Below are 19070 nucleotides of genomic sequence, written 5' to 3'. Positions count from 1 at the left end.
ATCCGCCTGAAAATATTTTACTTCGTGTTGATTTGTGAATTAATTTTGAGTCTTCATTAGCGTATAGTTTCACACTGCATCTCGTACCCCTTACGTTGGTGCTTCGTACCCCCATTGGTTCCTTGTGTCCCTGTTCAAGAACAGCTGTGGTACAGGGTGGCGCGAGCTATTTTTCCCTTTGATAGGGTGACGCAAGGTCGAAAAGGTTGAGAGCCACTGGCCTATGGCATAAATTAAGTTGTACGGGGACTATGACATGCACTCCACAAGGATCCTATTGTCAGTAAAAATGTCGGATTTGTAAACCGCATTTCTTATGTGTCGTAACGAAGTCCTCATACACGAATTGCCGGTAGTGAGATATATTCGATTTTCCTTATGCTAGTATGATTGAAAATAACCACAGCTCTGTCATATGATCTCGAAGAAGAACGACAAACACACCCCTGCTTGCATATCTTGCATATCTTGCATATCTTGTCGACGCTGTCATTATTTGAAAAACTGGCGTCCCAATATATGCTCACAAAGTAAATTCGTATTAAAATCTGTTGCTCGGTTACGGGAATGCAAAGAACACAAATATCCCTCGTATCTGTAAAGAGTTGTAAATTTTATACTCTTCAAATAAAATATCAAATACTTACCACTCAGTGGTTCCTGATATCAGTCGTAAATATAAGCGGGCTGTTTCTTTGCGGTATTAAAAGAGGTCACTCGCAATATCCGTAATATGCGGATTGTAGGTAGTGTCACGCTCGTGAAGAAATATTGCTATGGCAAAATTTCGTGATCATTTGTGTTTTATGAGTCATGATTTGATGAAGCAATCTCATGTCAATCTTTAATATGGATATATTGTCTCCGAATAAGTGATAGGTTTAATTTCAAAAGAGCAACTTAAATATAGTTGTCGGTGGTAATGATCGTGGTTACTTTTTCCATGTGATCGTAATCGACTACTACTAAATGTGCTGTAATCGTAATCGCGGGTTTCCGAATAAATCGTAATCATGATCAATGTTACATATAGATGCAGAATCAAATATGTCTGACTGGCGTGTCTGGATGATATTTGCCTATATCTCCTGATCTTACTTTCAAGCTGCATTTGCAGATACACCACTGTCGACGACGATTCAGCATGAACGGAGATTTCGCGGTATATAATGTTGTAAGAATCAACCAATATAATATAATCCCATTAAATAGTAAACTACTTGTGCACAGTGGTTAGCCTTGGTCGGTCACGGTAACGCGATAGTCGCTATACCAACAAAAATAATAATACGATATATTTCATCCCGAGTGAAAAAAAGCTATGTAATGAAAGAATCGGGAATCTGGGTGGTTACTAATTGGGAGATGGACACGTAATTTCAACGTAGTCCGGTGGCAGACCCTTTTTTCACTGGAGACAAAGACTACAATCTAGATATGTACAAATTTTATCTAATTATTAAGCTCGCTGAGATTCTGTAACGTGATAAACACACAAGGAAATTTGACATGCACCAAATTAAGGAGGAATAGGAAGTTAGGATAGTATGAAAATTATAGAAAACTGAAACGGTATTCGGATAATACACAACTAATAGCACAAGATATGGAAGGATTATAGCATATATGTAATTAATACAAAATATTACCGACACTGCATCACTAGAGTCCGTGTCTTTTGCATCGACGCACGGTGAAACTAGGTTACAGTTCAAAGATAGGGTGGTGAAGGTAAAAGTATATCAGGCAAGAATGTATAGCTATATTAGGGTAATGGCAACAAAGCAATCTATTTACAATGAAGAGCTGATACATATAATATATATATGTACATATAGCTACTTTTTGATAATACTGACTTGGTGGGGACTATAGTATAACATTACCGATATGTACAGATGGACGACAGGACATTCAAAACTAACATTATTCTACTATGAGCTACGGAACTGTCATGGCTCGGGCCGGATTTGATACGAAACAACGCTACATAAAATAGAATGTGAAGAATTCTCTAGATTTAACTCGCACAGTGACACAGGAATCATGAGACTACCTAAATTTATGTACAATGTGGCTTGTAAATATAGGAAATAAAATGAGCTATTTTGTACTTCAACAATACGCTTCAGAATTCAACTAATGCAATGACTTTCTACTTTGGAATAAGGTTATTGATGCTTTGGCGACGCTCCAGCTTTTTCTCCATGTCGACCAACAAATTGACGCCGTCAATTACTTTTTGCACCAGTTGGACCTGCAAGTGTTCGACACGGTTAAATGGGCTCTGCCACGTTACTTTAACCTGAGTTGAAGAAATACAGAAATGGGAGCGAATGAGGTTGTAAAGCGCGCGCTGACATGTCGCGCTTCATAATTGGGGTCCAGGTAATGAGTTTACTGCAACATAGGAATGTATGGAGCTTTTTGTTGATATAAAACATTTCGCGAAGTCATCAGGTTTTATTCATATCTTCTTTGGCAAATTCAATCGCCGATACTCTCGTTCATTCAAAAGTAGACCTAGACCTTAGCATGTATAAAATCAGGTATATAGCCCTAGTCATTTTTTCAACAGGCCGTTTAGAACTAGGATAAGCTAACGCTCCAATGAGATATCATTCCTTCAATACTACGTTGGTATACCACATCGCAATCAACGCAACATCATATGTTATGTGAATCACAATTCACCATTCGACTTCGATTCGACTAAGAATTCGACTTCGATTCGAATTTGAATGCGACTTCGATTCGACTAAGTACTCGACTTCGTTTCGATTAAGGACACGACTTCGATTCGAATAAGCATTATTCATTCGATTCGACTAAGAATTATCTTTTCAACGAGAAATAAAGTTTTCGTGACTTTCTTCCCGCCATGTGAGCCGTGAAACCGTTGGTTGGTCGTAACTCAGAATCCTAAGCAAGTTGCACTAGGCTTCGTGTATTATTGCTGGAAACCGCATTTCTATTAAGTATTATCGAGCCTTAGCATGATCGCAAGGCGCTATGGAACACAGGGTTGTAATGGCTCGAGTAACGAATTTTTGGTGACTCGACTTGACTCGAGTCATTTTTCAAATGCGTAAAGTGACTCGACGTGACTCGAGTCAATTTTTGTATTGACTCGACTTGCACTTGAGTCATTGTGCGTAACTCGTACCAAGCCATATGACTCGAAACTAGGACGCCCAAGACAAACATTTCATTGTAACTTCGAAGAATGGTAAAGTTACTATACATTATTGGTATTTCATCTATCAATTCAGATACTCGGAAAATACGGCTAGAAACTGATCAAACTGAGGAAAATTACTATATTACGAATGCGAGCCATTCTATATCACTCGAGCAGAATTTAAAAAAGTGGGTTGAACCGGATGGAACTCGAAACTGAACGGTGAACATAATGACTTAACAAAACACTATGACTCGGACTCAACCCTCTATACTAGCTGACTTGAACTCGTACTTGACTCGATGATGAATTGAAAACGATTCGACTTGACTGGGGTCAAAACTATAATAGTCAGATTGACTTGTGACTCGGAACCTTGTGACTTGGTTACAACCATGATGAAACAGTCATGCTGGCAAAGAATTATAAAATTCTTTTGAATGCCACGTTTAAAGGTACATGATTATACATTTTTCGTCACCGTCACCTGTATGACGTCACAATACTTGGTACTCGAATAGTTGAATCAGCTCGGAATCGAACTATAAAGGAAGTTGATTTGGTTGAACCATAATTATTGACACGAAATATAAATGATTCTTTCGCATCAAAATTGCCTCAGAATTCAGGTATACAGGATAATTCAGCTGCGTCCAGGCATAGCTGGAGGACTAGAAAATTTTCATGTTTTTCCGAATTAAATTAGAATTGAAATTATAGCTACAGAATTTTTTTAGAAATTAGATGAGGATTAGGACAACTGAATTCGCAAAAGAAATACAGCAAGAATCTAGATAAGCTCTTAGCAATTCTGAGTTCGTTCTCATAAGCATAAGAATGAAATATGCCTGTGCACCAAGCTTGGTTCGTTGCAATTGCCTGTATAGAATTAAAATAAGATTAGAATCATATTAACTGCATTTCGCTCTAATTAGTTTGATTGACAACTAGAATTATCTAGTAGTTCAAGTCTACGTACACAATCATTATTCGTCGCGATCACAACCCGATCGGCAATTATCAGCAATCCCTATCACAAACACAAACATATCTCGCACCTCGGATTGTCCAAGCCTGTCCAAATTGGAGATATCGAAGGTGCCTCCGACAGCAGCGGTGTCCACCCCGCCAGTGCCACGTTTCTGCAGACGCAGTTTTAGTAAGATCTCCGAGAAACGCTTGTCCTGCAACGGAAAAATACGCATAGACGCCCATCGAATATAATACACGCCCACCGGTCCATACCTTCGAAAGCAGCGGCAATTTCACGTGCACCCCGCACCGCAATCCGTTGCCGACGTTGGACGGGCAGGTTAGGATGTAGCCGAGGTTGTCGGACTTTTGAAATTCCCAGCCTTTGTTTTGGATGAGACGCTCCACTTCGTTGATGCCGCGGCAAAAGCGCGCGAACACTGCCTGAAGAGACACGAATTTGGGCTTCAAGACGATCGACAATTTCACAAATATGCCATTAGTGAGTTCTCAGGCAAGAATGGGAATTTTATGGCCGCGCGATGACTTATGATGTCCTCATTGAATATGATTAATCGCGCTATAGTCATACAAAAAGGACTCTACGCGCTATCAGAGATACGCAGATGTGTGTATATACTGCAGAGGTCTCAAACACGAGGCCCGCGAGTTCATTTTGTCCGGCCAGCGTTAGCATTTTGGATTTTGACGTATTCGACAATATTTAACCATATATATCTTTTTTTCGATTTGAGAACTTCAAATTCGCTCTCAAACCTCTCTAAAAACCGGGACTGAAAATTAATATTTGGACTTTGGCATAACCTTTTCGAGCCAATTCGAACTCGGACTGAATGGGTGATAAAATAAAAAGTGACTCGAGTCGGGTCAAACGTTATAATCAAATAGGGAGTTGTGACTCGGAACGCCGTGACAACAATGACAATATATATATATATCATTGGTATACAACCACGGACGCAACAAACTATCAGATTTATGGGGAATAAAAAGATATCAGAAGGTCGCAGGTTGCGTTGTGTAGCGTATTTAGCTAGATGAGCAGGCAGGTATGGCAACCATTGGCATTCCGTTACCCCCTGCTGTGTAGTTAGTTACATCCTCGCCATCTTGGGTCTCTTCATCCATGTTATTATCGCCAATCAAAGGGGTCGACTGTCGAGTGAGGTAGTGGTACGCTCCACAGTTCTAGCACCAATGGATGATCGACAGCCCAGTTATCGGGAGTATGCCGGAAACCCAGATTCGGCTATGTTGCCTCTATATGCTCAGATATCAGATCAATCCTTGTTCAATTATAAAATATTCTATCGAGGCCTACAATTCTACCTAATATTGTGGCATGCCAAATGTCCGATAGCTGCAAAATTATAACGCGACAGCTTTTACGATGCCGTGATGCATTTATACGATCACACGGTGTCTACTGTCTATAACTAATTATTTTGACACACCAAGCAATGTATAACAACAACAATTTTATTGAAATGCTTGAAAATGTAATTTTTCGTGCTGGGCGTGAATTCACAATGGTAAATCGAATTTTCACGATGTGTATGAAATGCCAGTCTGCAACGTCCCATTAAGAAGCGCCTATTCGCCAATACATTGAAGACCGCTATTATTGGCGCTGCGGCCCGCGGCGCCTTCAAAATCAAGAAAATTGGCACGTGAGCGCATTCGAGTTCGAGAATTCTGGTATATTGTATACATGTCCATTCTCGCTAATGGCATTCTTGGTAATAGTTTTCTCGGTATTGGTATAGTAACGTTTTCAAATCCAATTCAAATCCTATCCAAACTTTTCTCGAATGATGTACGAAGCCAAGTCCAACACTGTGACCGCTCAAATTTATTCGAAGTGCATGAAAATTGGATAGTATTGAAATTTATATATCCAAGTTCAAATCCATATCCGAATCCATCTTAAAAAATCGCAAATTAGTATCTGATCCAAATCCGCCCTGCATCTTCAAATACGTTATTTTAAATCGAAATTCCAACTACCGGTATGTCCGCATGCCATGTCCAATCAAAAGGATGTCAATGTTATAGGTAGGGTTGCATTTAAAACAAATGGTTGTTTAAAACACTTTGTTTAAAACATATTTCAAGCGGTGTTTTAAACAAAGGACTTTTAAAAATAAATTGCTTATTTTTCAAGTTGTGTAATCATGCCATAATTGTGAAAATACTTTCCCAAAAACATTTTGTATGAGCCTACGGACGATTACCACCCGACATAGTCGACTTACACGACATGGGATGGCCTGAACCCTCAAAATAGTCGGTTCAACAGCAATAGTACGTATATATTTTGTCATAGGAGCAATATTCACCCCATATATATATTTTTTCAATTGTCAATGTCTATCCACTATGACGTCACAATCAAATATCCATGACGTGACGGTTTTGAAAAAAAAACAATCAAAAACATGTTTTACACAAGGGCCATGTTTTAAACATGTTTGTTTTACATTGATTTCTGTCTTAAATGCAAACCTAGTTATAGCACCCCTCAATTGCTTGCATAAAGCCACATTGCACGGTTTTCATGGGACTGTACTTTGAAATGTATGGGATATCTATTGCTGTTGAGCACAGTTTTATCGCTTGGGAACGACCTTGCTACGGAATAACCGATTGACTGACATCCGATATTAACAGTATTCACAATAGGTATAATGTGGATGCGGATACTGTTGGATTCTAGGTATGGACGTGATAATAATATTCGATGATATGTCCCGAACCGATTATATAACCTACCAGGCTTTCGATTCTGCCAATTGCAAATTGGCAAAGCTGTGATAGGCGTCTGTCTTAAATTTACAAAAGACTAACTGTTGGCCTCCACGAAGCTCAACCTATATCCGGCTATCGCGGTAGCCTGGTATTGACATTTCCACATACCCGAGCTGCTAAAATATCCCATCATCAGCAGACTTCAAGAGATTTTCCAATCATCAATTATGCATATGACATTTTAGATTACCGCTTATTGCGGCTCGACCATCAGCTTATGGAAATTATCGGCGAATGAGCAACATTTACATGCGTAAAATCTGCTTGCGCGAAATTCAGTCCTGGCATTAAAGACCCGAAGATGGGCGTACGAAAGAGGGGGTAACTGGAGATTGACAGTGTGCAGAAATGGAAAGCCGTCCACGAAGAATACGAGAGCAGAGCACCCGTTCTTTAGAAATTGCAATGTCGTGGCGTTAAAAGCTTAAAAACGATATGCACCAACTGTTGCCGTTGTACTACTAATATTTAAAAAAAAACTTCTGGGGGTTGGGAATTTTCGGAAAATCCCGGTGATGTTCTGGAGATCGATTTCGGAAATTTCCCGCTACGGCGTAAACCATTAGATAGGATAATTCCGGTCAGTCGCGAGCATTTGTGGAGCAGACGCGAATCTCGTGAATGCTGGGCAACTTGATGGAATTTCCGGAAATCGATTTTGGATTCACGCGATTCGGTAATTTCTTATTATAATGTATCGATGTTAACTCCGATTGATTCGCAACAAAATCTTTGGACTTTACGCTCTCTTGGTGCAAAAGACCCATAGCTGATTAGGGCCAAATTAATATTTAATGATCAGGCAAAACAACCAACCACTAACACAAACATGCGAGAATTCGAATAGTCATTATCGGCCATTACCTTCATATCCCCGCCCTCCTGCATGGAAATGATGCGAGTGTGGTCCTCTTCGTTGATCCATACCAAGAAGTTTTTGGTGACGTTATGGAAAATGCCGCGGGCATCTGGCCAGTCGCGGGCCATCCCGGAAGACAGCAAAAGTGGGGACACCGGCTTATCGAACAAGAAATGGTCCTGGGGAGGAAAAACTGATTTCAATCAAAGAGCATCAGCAGGTTTTTAGATTTCCTTCGTGACCAAGGAAACAAATTTCACATCGGTATAAACCCCTGATTGTCATTAAACTACAGTCACCATGCACGTTCATGCGATGGTAGTGGGTAGGGTTACCATATGTCCCCTTTTAAGAGGAATATTCCTCTTTTTCCGCTAAAATGAAAGTGACCTCCGAGGACGCCTAAATGACCTCTTTTTTTGGAATTTATCCTCTTTTTCTAGAAAAAGTAATAAAATGCGATGAAAAACTCGTCTCTGACGCAGCGAAAGCCAGAGTTGGCAAGACAAACAACGAGAAATACGACACGACGGGTATCTCAGGAGTAGAGATGGGAAAGACAACTTTTTTCTTTAGTCAGCACCACAAAATTATCGTAAAAAAGTGGGTTATGCGGGAGTCGAGTCAAAGTGATGAGTGATATGACCTTTTTTTAGTCAACACAGTACTAAATTTTCAAAATCATCAGTTTTCTTTCAGAGTTTTGGAAAAGTGTCTTCTTTTTCTGATCTCAAAATATGGTAACCCTAGTAACAGGTGAATATCAAGCAAAAGCGATTTGTAGGGACTTACTTCTACATCTACATCTTTCAAGTCCTCAAGGATATTAATTTATTCTTTGTGTTTTAGTTATTGTTTATTTTCCATATTTCTATATACAGCAGTGTTTATGAACCTTTTATAAAGCGTTAATCTAATTTTGGGTGGTTTCGTGAACCCGATAACCACAAAGATTGAGAAGCTGATGACTAAAAAAGGTTATTACTTCAACTCAATCTTTACCATGGCCTCACAATGCCAGCTGGTCTAGTTGTTGCCCCAAATTCTGTCTGATGACAAAAAGGTCACTTCGCTAGTGGCCTGTGTTTAGCGCTGGAAGCAAGACAAAATAAGGACATTGTCATAAATAACGATAGACGTTACAAAGGACTATGTAGTTTCATAGTTGTAGTTTAAACATGACCTGTCACGGACCCCGCAAAACTAGTCCACAGACCCCCAAAAAGGCCATGAACTCCAGGTTAAAAGCCCAGGCAGGTTACTTACTTTTAGCATTTCAGATTTGATCCCAGTAGAATGCAGTTTTGGGATATACCACCGGGCAATATAAACATCGTATCATCATCACGGAACGTTACAAGCCTTATGTTTTCTATTTCTATGTCAAGTAACTTTCACTTGAAGATCGTAATACTCGATTTGGGAGGTAGTCAGTAACGAAGTACTATTTAGTCAAGTGGTTATGCCTAACCAAATTATGCTTTCATCCCCTTCCGATGGGCGAAAATGGGTTAAATACACCATTACTTATCGAAATATATAACAGGGGTGTCGTGAGCTCTGTTTTCGTGTAACTCACTATTGGAAATCCCCACAACATGGTAAACAAACTCCACTACACCACTGGGATATATCTCCATAAGGATTGGTATAAGTGACTAATTTTCCCACATTGGAATGGTTGAGAAAAGCACAATTTCGAACCTGAAAGTGGCGTTCACCTGATCTACATCCCACTTTATGTTGGAAATCTGATAACCCGTGAATTTACGGTATGGGTCAGTTTCGACTTTGAATATCACGTCAACATCTCAACGATTACGTCATAACGAGTTCATTACGTATATATCCATATCTGAAGATTCCCTCCTCAAATTAATTCCTCCCGCTCCGATTATCTCTATGAGCCTCCACCCCTGCTCTAATCAGCTTCCCGCTTTCCGCATCTTACCTCTATCAGCTGATCCTGTTGTTCGTCGGTCATGGATTTCAGCGAATAGTATTTCCCGGCCAAGTCGGATGGCAGCCCTTCCAAGGCGTCCACCACGACTCTCTCGATCTCCCGTCGCTCAGCCCGTGAGCAGCTAGGCGGGTGCGGGATTCCTCGGATCGCGCGCCCGGTGCGCACGCGCGAAGACAGCACGTACCTATACGCGGACAGAGACGTGGCGTGATGTCCTGGATTTTTCAAAGCGAGATTTTGAATAGCTCCTACTTTTCGTCTAGCTTGCCGCCCTTGATCTGATTGGGATCGAGGTTGATGGGATGAGTCATCGTTTCCGGATCGTATCCGTTGTGGCGCTCCTTGATGACTGGGTAGAAAAGTTCTTTGAAAACCTGTAGATGGGTTTGTGATAGTGCATGGTGAAATCCATTTGCTGTGATAACGCGATTGAATTCATGCGCGCGAGAGAAACTTCCGTGTATCAGAATAGGTATAGTCAAAAATATATCGCAAGTTATTAAGACTTAGCTTCTGAAAATCGCGAATTTGTAAAATATCTCCAAACATACATGATGAAAATATTGTTCGTGAAATGATCAACGACTAACTGTGTCCTGATTCGTACAGTTTACGAACCTGTCCTCTTGTCATTAATACGTCGTAACTAAAACACTTTTTTTGCTACATGGAATGTGTTTAACAGCATTTTATTTACGTCCTTGTTGAGGAAAGTCAGTCGAACAGATACGCGTAGAAAAAATTTGGCACTGTTAATAGATTTTATGTTGCGATAATCAAGATCTGTCGGTATGGGGACGCTACTTCAAATCGGAAGTCGTAACTTGAATGTAGTTACCCAATTACAGACAGTCCAAGAGCGGAAGCTTCGAGATTATTAGAATGGGGTGAGGTTCCAAATTATTTGTCTCCCTGACAAGAGTTCGCAGGTTTGATTTCCGATGGCAGGAGGAGCATCCGGAGAAAAGATTCGGCAAAATCATGATGCCAATCAGAGAGCAGTGACCCGCTATTGCAAGTGGAAACCCTATACACTATATATAGCATTGTCACCAGAGATGTCGGGTATCACATCATTTACTCGTGGTGGTCAGAGTAGTCCATATTGCTATTCAAGTAGAAGTAGAAGTATTGCCGGAAATTTAGACTCAATTACATGTAGAAGTAGCAATTTCCAAGACATGTCAAAACTACATCAAGTGGAAGTAGAACATGAAAGGTCAGAAAATTATTCGAGTATGTAGTTTTTGAAAGTATGTGAGGTTGAGTGTTCACAGAGGATGTTTTCGCAGCTGTAAGATGTATCTTCGCGATTAAAGCAAAATGACTATTAACGTCATCAATCCCATTTCACGTGGTTATTACATCAATTTCTCTTTGAATAGTATATTCATATTGAAATGAACCCGAATATGTTCGGCTGACACTCGTCATGGGTAATCGTCAGCAACTATAGTGGAGAATTGGAAAAAAACATTGTATATTAACAATCGTATCACAAAAAATGACGTCACCAGAATGAAAGGGAATCTCAAATAAGAGACCGTGTTTTTTCAATTCTCTACTAGTTGCTGACGATAACCCCTGACGGGTCAGCGTGTCCGCGTCAGCGTCAGCGTCAGCGTCCATGTCCGCGTCAGCGGTGTCTTACAAAAGCCTAGAGGTGGGCCGTGACATAAGTCGGCAGTTACGGAAAATAAAAAGAATATCGGTTTGGTGTAAATGACCACTGTAGTCGACAAACACCATGAATACCCCAAAAAACAAAGCCCTGACGTGTGTCAGCCGAAAATATTCGCGTTCATTTCAACATGAATATACTATTCACTTGTATATTGAAGTTCTGTACCTGCAAGAAGCTCTTTAAACAATTTCTCTGAAAAATATGAGTCCCAACTCATTATAACTACTTTCCACTCTTCAAAATCTCAGAGTGTGAACAGTTGTCTTTTCAAATAGAAGGACTTCCATGGAAGAAGACTAAAACATAATCACTGCTGTAAGTAATCTAAATCTTCTTAGTACATCGCTACAGTAGACATCGGACACCGGACAGAACCGCATGAATACTGCTCTCAGATTCATGCATTTAGTACCTCGTACGATTCTTCATCTCCCGCTACCAAACCGACGGTGGTGATGAAGGGATGTCCAGGGTTATCGACGCCAGTTTGGATGCATTTGTCGAGGGTGACACCGTTAGGAGTCACGCGGCTGGAAAGCTCCGCGTAAAGGCCAGGCGTTAGATGGTTTGTCAGTACGTTGTGGTGCTTGGTGAGGTCTGGGTACTCGGCGCTGAAAAGGAAAATATCATACATCAAAGGCATACGTTACATAAATGCAATTGAGTGATATATATGATTTACAGGTAAGCAAGGTATATACGAAAGGCTCCAAGTAACAGCGTCATAAAAGCCGAGCACCACACCCATGGTGACCTTACTACAGAAGTCGTTACAATCAAAGCTTTAAATTAACCAACAAAAATACAAATGTAAGAAACAGCATCGTGGAGAATATATAATAAAAAATTGACCATTGCAAATAAAAATTAGCCTTAAGTTGAGACTAGAAAGTCAAAACTTTTTTTTCAAGTTACAAGAAGGCAAATTACTACGGTATGTTCAGACGACTAAGTTATTCCGTCTTCCGACACCAATATACGTGATTGAATTTTGCACAAGAGTGTTAGAGTATACCCCTTATATAGGCTACGTTGTTGTTGTTGTTGATTGTGATATTTATGGTGTTTGTCGACTACTATGGTCATTCACACCAGGCCAATTTTCTTCATTTTTTCCGTAGCTGCCGACTTGTAGCAGTAGCACGGCCCATTTCTATGCTTTTATAAGACGCCACTTAAACAGATGAGTTGGCGAGGAGCCTAGGTTAACTTCCAACACCAGGTACCAATTCTGGAGTCGACCTCGGACGACTCGAACCCGCAGTCCATTGGTTGCAGATGTGGCCCTAGCCCGATATCTTTCAGGTTATCAATATTCAGTTGAAGAAATTCACTGCAAGTAAACAGATTATATTTCGGACATAAGGCAAGGGCAAACATGATGACTTCGGCCATCGGGCGTTGCGTACATGACTAGGCTATTAGCCGTAGGTATGGCATCGTCAAGTCAAAGCGTCATGCAAACTTGCGTTACTTTAGCGTTAAATTCGCGTGAATCGACATCTGTTGTACCATTCGTGAGGAATACTAGGCGGTTTGAGTTGCCAGCTAAAATTAAAAACTGGATTCCTAGAAAGAAAATTGATGAAGTTTACAGTCCGAAACGCTACTGACACTTGAGTATACTCTTACATACGCATGTAAAACTCAGGTTTCAATAGAAACCATCGGTGAGGTAGCAGTTATTTTCGAAAAAACAGATAGGCATTATGCTTCGACAATGCCCATTTTCGAGGAAAATCGACAGCAACTAATCGAATTACTATGCGCGATTCATTTATTACACGAGGAAATGAGCAACTGTTGGTTCAAAAAGACACTCTCTTGAAAAGCGTTCGCCCAGCACCAATCGCTAAGCTGCTTTGCTGGAGTAACAGATATAGCCATTTACGACCTCGCTCGGTAATAATACTGAAAACACGGCCTAGTTTTCCTTACAGCAAGGTAATCGTGGGAGGAAAGGAGAAATAGGACTTTTCAACGACGTCAATTGGCGAATAGAATAGCTTGGTACAATATGTAATATCAAAGTATTCCTCGATATACGAGGCTGGAGTGGCGAATGCATTCCTATTACTACCTTCAAATTACTGTTCGTGACGAAAAGTGATGACATTTACCGAAGTAAAGTATCTACATATGGCAACTGAGGCCGTATATTTACATACGAGATTAGCGGTATTTACTATATTATATGACTAGGTTCTGTCGTGTATAGACAACACGATTCGATGAAGTGAATGGGCTATAGCGGGAAAAAACTACAATGTGTTTCCGAAGATAAATCCACCAGTCTTAGCCAGTCCATGCACAATATTAGAGCAGTATAAACAAGGTCAAAACTTGAATTGGGATCTAGCAACCATGGGTGCCGCAGTTTGATGTTGATCATTTTGTATCGCATCGACGCAACAAATATCTAGATATCGACGCTCTTTCTGCGTAGCATCGGTTTATCGACGGTATCAGTGATCTTCCCAAAGCGTGTGCATGAATGTGCATTGTGCAATGTGCATTGTGCATATCATGACGACAAGTTATCACGACCGGATGTCGACTGACAGCCTTGCAATAACAACAATAACAAAGCTAAAGTTTTTTTTATATAGTTCGGCTACCTGTACGCGAGTTGCTTTAATACAAGGGTGCTAACTGACGAACCGGCGTCTTTCTGGTTTGAGAATCGGAATTTTGGTGAGATAATTAGGAACGTAGCATGTTTGAATGGTTATATCACTTATATTTAGGAGAACAAAGTCAAAATTTTGGTGCCGTGAAATGGTGTTTTCGCATATCTTCGTTATCGTCATATCTTTTGTCGTCATAATCACAACACGGTTAAACGGTAATGGTTTGTGACGCGATCTCAGTCGCAGTAGTAGGCTAGCTGGAGGAGTGGTATCTACCAGCAAACAGCTCATGTGAGAAGATAGCATGCAATAGCAAGTCTCGCGAGGGTAATGGGTAGCAATTGGGTTAATTGTAGCTCAGAAACCAATCTATGTGCAAATTTTTGATTCAAGCAGGCAACGGTATAAATTTACACGGAAGATAATCTCCTTGCTATATCACCGCGAAAGCATCGATATCGGAACGCCGCTTGGTGGCAGTCGTCAATTCTTCCTTTAAATCCGCGAAATACTTTTAAAATGCCGGGTTTGCAGATGACATTACAATTAAATCATTCAGATTTCGGCAAGTTCGTGAATGTTCCCGATTATTGATAACGAAATAGGCATAAAAGCCCGATTCGCACAAGGAAAGTACCCCGCAACGCACGGCCCCCACCTTTTCAAACACACACACACACACACATACACGAAAATCCTGTAGTATAACCAAAATTGGTAACATAACATTATGATATGTGACTTTGTGTTGTATCAGCAACGCTTTGACCACCCAAAGCCTTCATTCCGCTTGAACCACGAGTACCAATAGGACTCAAGTTACCGCACAAATGCTAAGCGATACCACGGGGCCTTTCAGTGTGATCCTGTATATCCGATTACGCACGCTCTAATAAAGGCCGGATTTTGGATTGTGATCGTTTTGGTATTCTCGGTCTATTCCAGTACAGCAAACAATGCGATGAATTATGGGATCTTCCTAGATGGATGTGATTTGTAAGGAGCACGAATGTACTGAAATCCTTCTTTTGCTGCATATGACAAAACGTAGCGTTACAGTATCTGTAAGCAGTGATAACAGCATTTCTTCATTTAAGTAGATCTTCTATCTATGAAATAGGTCACATTTCGGTCAAAATGGCGTGAGCGGAATTTCACAACAAACTTATGCCAAGGTAGATAGCTGCGCGTTTTACAAGTTCACGGGGCAAACTACGTTGTAGATTTAATGTTGGAATCATAATACGAGGTCAAATTTGTTCGCGTTGGCAGCGAAAGAAAGACTAGAAGAATTTATATTCTCGATAACATCTTATTACTTGCTATAATTTAAAAGCGTGAACTCTTCACATTGCGAGCTTGCCCCAGCAATCGATTTATACTCGATTTCGTATTGAAGGCGAAAGCCCGTTTTGGAGCAGCAGAGACACAACAATCTGTTCCAGGGCGTATTTACGTTATTAAGTAAACGTATAACGCATTGATCACTGAAAACCACATCGTATGAAACGCATGGACGGGAGGTTGTGCTTTCTTATTACTAAGCCAATGTTAAAGCCTCGCGCGCAGCTCAGATAATTCGTTACCGGTAAGGAATACAAATGGCAGTCCAACCGAAACGACAGAGTGAGAAATAAAATTATACGGAACCAATACATTCGAAACTAGCAAGAAATCGTGAGCTATTCGAATTCCCCACATATTTATAGTGGAACTTGATCACCACTCAAATGTATATTTCGGTACTACTGCGTAATGTATCGCTCCCGTGAGATCTAGTAATGATTACACTCGTGCAAATAAATAATAAGGCACTCGAAAAGATCAAGTATGGACGCGGTATTCACATATTTACTTCTCCAATTTCAGTAAAGATCAATATATTTGTAAATACTGACCAATATAGCCACACCGTGTTAACCTATCGGTGATGACGACGAAGAGTTTGGCCTGTGACTCTAACAATGTAAAAGGTCCCCGAGTTCACAGCCACATTTTGTCTATCTGATAAAAAGCACGTCCGATAATGTTCGTAATGTTCATTGGATTTATTTCGGCTTATCGATTCCGCGCATTTTCGGAAGCCCTTGAGATTACAACGGGGCGCATATTGGCATGTTATGACCGCGCTTGAGGTCATGGCCGAGAGTAAAACTATGTTGTACTATCCTGTTTGGTACGCGTAGACAAGATGTATGATTGTATGTAGGCTACTACGATGACAATGTTAGTGAATTCATCTAGTTCTTTAAAGTATTAATATCTGTCAGCGTTCACTGACAATTTAAAATATGTCCAAGCTTTAAAGTGATTGATATGACATAGGACGACATGTGGGAGGTATTAAAGCTCTTGCACCGTCATCACAACCTTATGGCACCCAAATATATCATATGTATTTGACTGTAATTCTATTAATCCACAGTCAAGTTCTAGGCACTCTGAAACCCGGTTTCCCTGAACTGCTATGAAATAATCCATCGCATTTTCATCGCAAACCGGAAATGCGTGTTCGCAATATATTACTCCAAAATGATGGCATTACATGCAGCATATTATGATTGAAAAGCAGATACATATAATATGTGTCAAAGCAATACCGTGCAATACATGATGAGGAATTCATCGAATTTCAAAGTCTGATGTGTCATGTAGGTAGGGGGATGATCATATAATCGATGGTAGGATTCATGAATTTGTGACATCACATCCGCTATCATTCATATCTCGGCAATACATCACAAGATTTTCGTAAACGCGAGTTTGATTGGACTACTTGAGCAGATTTCGACTATTGCATTGCAGCGGTAAATAATTGGGTGTATGGAAAAATCCATCAGCAACTGAAACTTCATTAAAAATGAATGCCCTTGACTCACATATCAGATACCGACTGAATTATTGTATATCTTCTATTTACGGGCAGGAGAATATCTCGCACCGGAGCAATTTTATCAAGGATAATAATAGAATTTGTTAACAAAATAGTGTCAGCCCCGTGTTTAATAACGTATTCGGTATTGCTGGATGCAAACTTTGCAAATTCGAACGAAAAAGTAGTAACCGCAATAGTAAAGCAATGGAGATAAATTCCTTCCCCCTCTCTCCCAATTTTGTATTTTTATTGTTATGCAATGACGTCGTCACATTGGAATCAGGTTGCAACTTTGAACGGTGCATCGTGACCAATGTTCCCTTTAATTTTTCACGAGTCTGCGCAAACACGTTAACTCACTGCGCAGGCCCTTGGACAATAGTGCGCAACCAGCCCCCCACATAAGGTGCTAAACCGAACTTCTGGGGGGCTTCGCCCCCAAGACCCCCCATCGCGCTCTGCGCTTTTCGGTGATACTTGTCATCTACATCGGGGATCGGTTTGGTGGATATCTAGCCAGAACGCGCGAAGCGCGAAAATTTTATATGATTCCTGATTGAATCGGTCAATATGATCGAGAATTGCATACATCAATTGCTATCCATTTTTATCCTCTCTCTGCTCACATAATCAGATTTACCGGTAAAGCTGATCGTGTGAGGTGTGTTAGAAAAGGTAGGTCCTCTAAATATTAAACATCTTCGGGCGCACCCGTTGGTATAATGACTTCGTTACATGATGCTATTTCGTGACCTCCTATGGGCTACGTCAAAGGACATTGAAATCGCTCAAACGTACTAAACTAAAACACGAACACGATTTAAAATTGGTATTTCTCTACTGGCAAATAATGTTCCCTCGACATGGCATTTGTCTTGTCGTGGGACTCGGATCGCCAGTATATGAACATTCAGCGCCAGCCATTTACGCGCCTATGGACTATTAAACTTATATGTATGAATCGAAGTTTTCGGTCAGCATATATATGGCAGTCCTTTTCGGCCAAGGTTTTCTAGCTGCTGATCGTTTTGGCGCACTTCTCGGAGTCGCATGTCACATAGTCTATAACTTCATATGTCTTGGTGCGTCGTGGCAAGGTAATGGCTGACGCCCAAGCGCTCATTTCTCATCACGCGTATTTTTTGTTGTGGGAAGGGTACCCAATAATCAAGATATTTGACAAAATTAATTCGCGCGCGGCGCGAAAAATATTTTGAAAATTTCCCAAAAAATACAGCATGATTTATGTTAATTCACGAAATAATTTTGGGCTCCCTTCGATCTCGGCCCCCTAATTGAGGGTTTTGGGTGCGGCAGTTACGGTCCTGAGGAAATCTTACGCAATGTTCATGACACGCGAAGAAGACTATGCGCTAGTTTCTCGCAGATTAACTTCGAGCTAGCCCATTGTTATTTATAACTTTGTTAAACCATGTTATTTCGCCATTCCCAGAAAATAATGCGCTATTGAAATGATATCAGTATCGCTCACTCGTACGAGACCATACTAAAAGAAAACATTTTTCGTTAGGCGCTCGTGATTGCAAAGTCTCATTTCTTCACGGAGCGCAATATTTACCTTTGCAGGCCGCACTTGTACCTCGGTGTAAGACTTCAGCGATAACACTATTTGCCCCTGGCAATGTTCCCTCTAATTTTTCACGAGCTTGCGCGCCTGCGTGGTCCCCTGGACAACAGTGCGCAACGACTTAAAAAAAAACATCACTTCATATTTTTTGTGCGCAACTTAGATTTTCTGTGCGCAGAGACCGCGTCAGCACTGCGCATTTGCGCACGTGCGCAGCTTAGAGGGAACATTGATCGTGACGCTGTTCGAGTGTTCAATTCGGCGTACACCAGATACATAAGTGGCGAGATAGCGTAGTGGTATAATCCACAGCCACGACACCAATGGGTTGTGGGCGCGAGTCCGACCGAGGTCGACTCCAGAATTATTACCTAAGTGTTGGAGGTTTATCTAAGCTCCTCCTCGCCATCTTATCTGCGTAAGCGGTGTCATATAAAAAGCTTAGAAGTGGGCCGTACTACAAGTCGCCAGTTACGGATTTAAAATTAA

The 19070-nt window shown here is 40.7% G+C and overlaps 2 protein-coding genes and 1 long non-coding RNA gene across 5 annotated transcripts in view; 2 read left to right on the top strand and 1 right to left on the bottom strand.

The window, feature by feature from the left end:
- The window catches only part of LOC145446572 (uncharacterized), a 203627-nt gene that overhangs the window by 38250 nt on the left and 146307 nt on the right, over nt 1-19070 (top strand). The window lies entirely within an intron of this gene.
- The window catches only part of LOC145446543 (signal recognition particle subunit SRP54-like), an 87447-nt gene that overhangs the window by 38251 nt on the left and 30126 nt on the right, over nt 1-19070 (top strand). The gene's annotated exons all lie outside the window — the stretch shown is intronic.
- Nucleotides 1139-19070, bottom strand: part of LOC145446546 (creatine kinase U-type, mitochondrial-like) — a 44429-nt gene continuing 26497 nt past the window's right edge. For all 3 annotated transcript variants that reach the window (XM_080324882.1, XM_080324883.1, XM_080324884.1), the window contains 7 exons: nt 11901-12099; nt 10057-10178; nt 9793-9988; nt 7847-8020; nt 4427-4597; nt 4240-4365; nt 1139-2257 (listed from right to left, as the gene is read on the bottom strand). In XM_080324882.1, the coding sequence (XP_080181008.1) occupies nt 2156-2257; nt 4240-4365; nt 4427-4597; nt 7847-8020; nt 9793-9988; nt 10057-10178; nt 11901-12099 (1090 nt within the window). In that variant the 3' untranslated portion in view covers nt 1139-2155. The remainder of the gene's footprint in view (nt 2258-4239; nt 4366-4426; nt 4598-7846; nt 8021-9792; nt 9989-10056; nt 10179-11900; nt 12100-19070) is intronic.

Source organism: Botryllus schlosseri, chromosome 9 (assembly GCF_051294905.1).
Source record: "Botryllus schlosseri isolate E-star chromosome 9, Bs_hap1, whole genome shotgun sequence".
In the NCBI taxonomy this organism is placed as follows: domain Eukaryota; kingdom Metazoa; phylum Chordata; class Ascidiacea; order Stolidobranchia; family Styelidae; genus Botryllus; species Botryllus schlosseri.
This window is presented reverse-complemented; position numbering and strand designations above follow the sequence as displayed.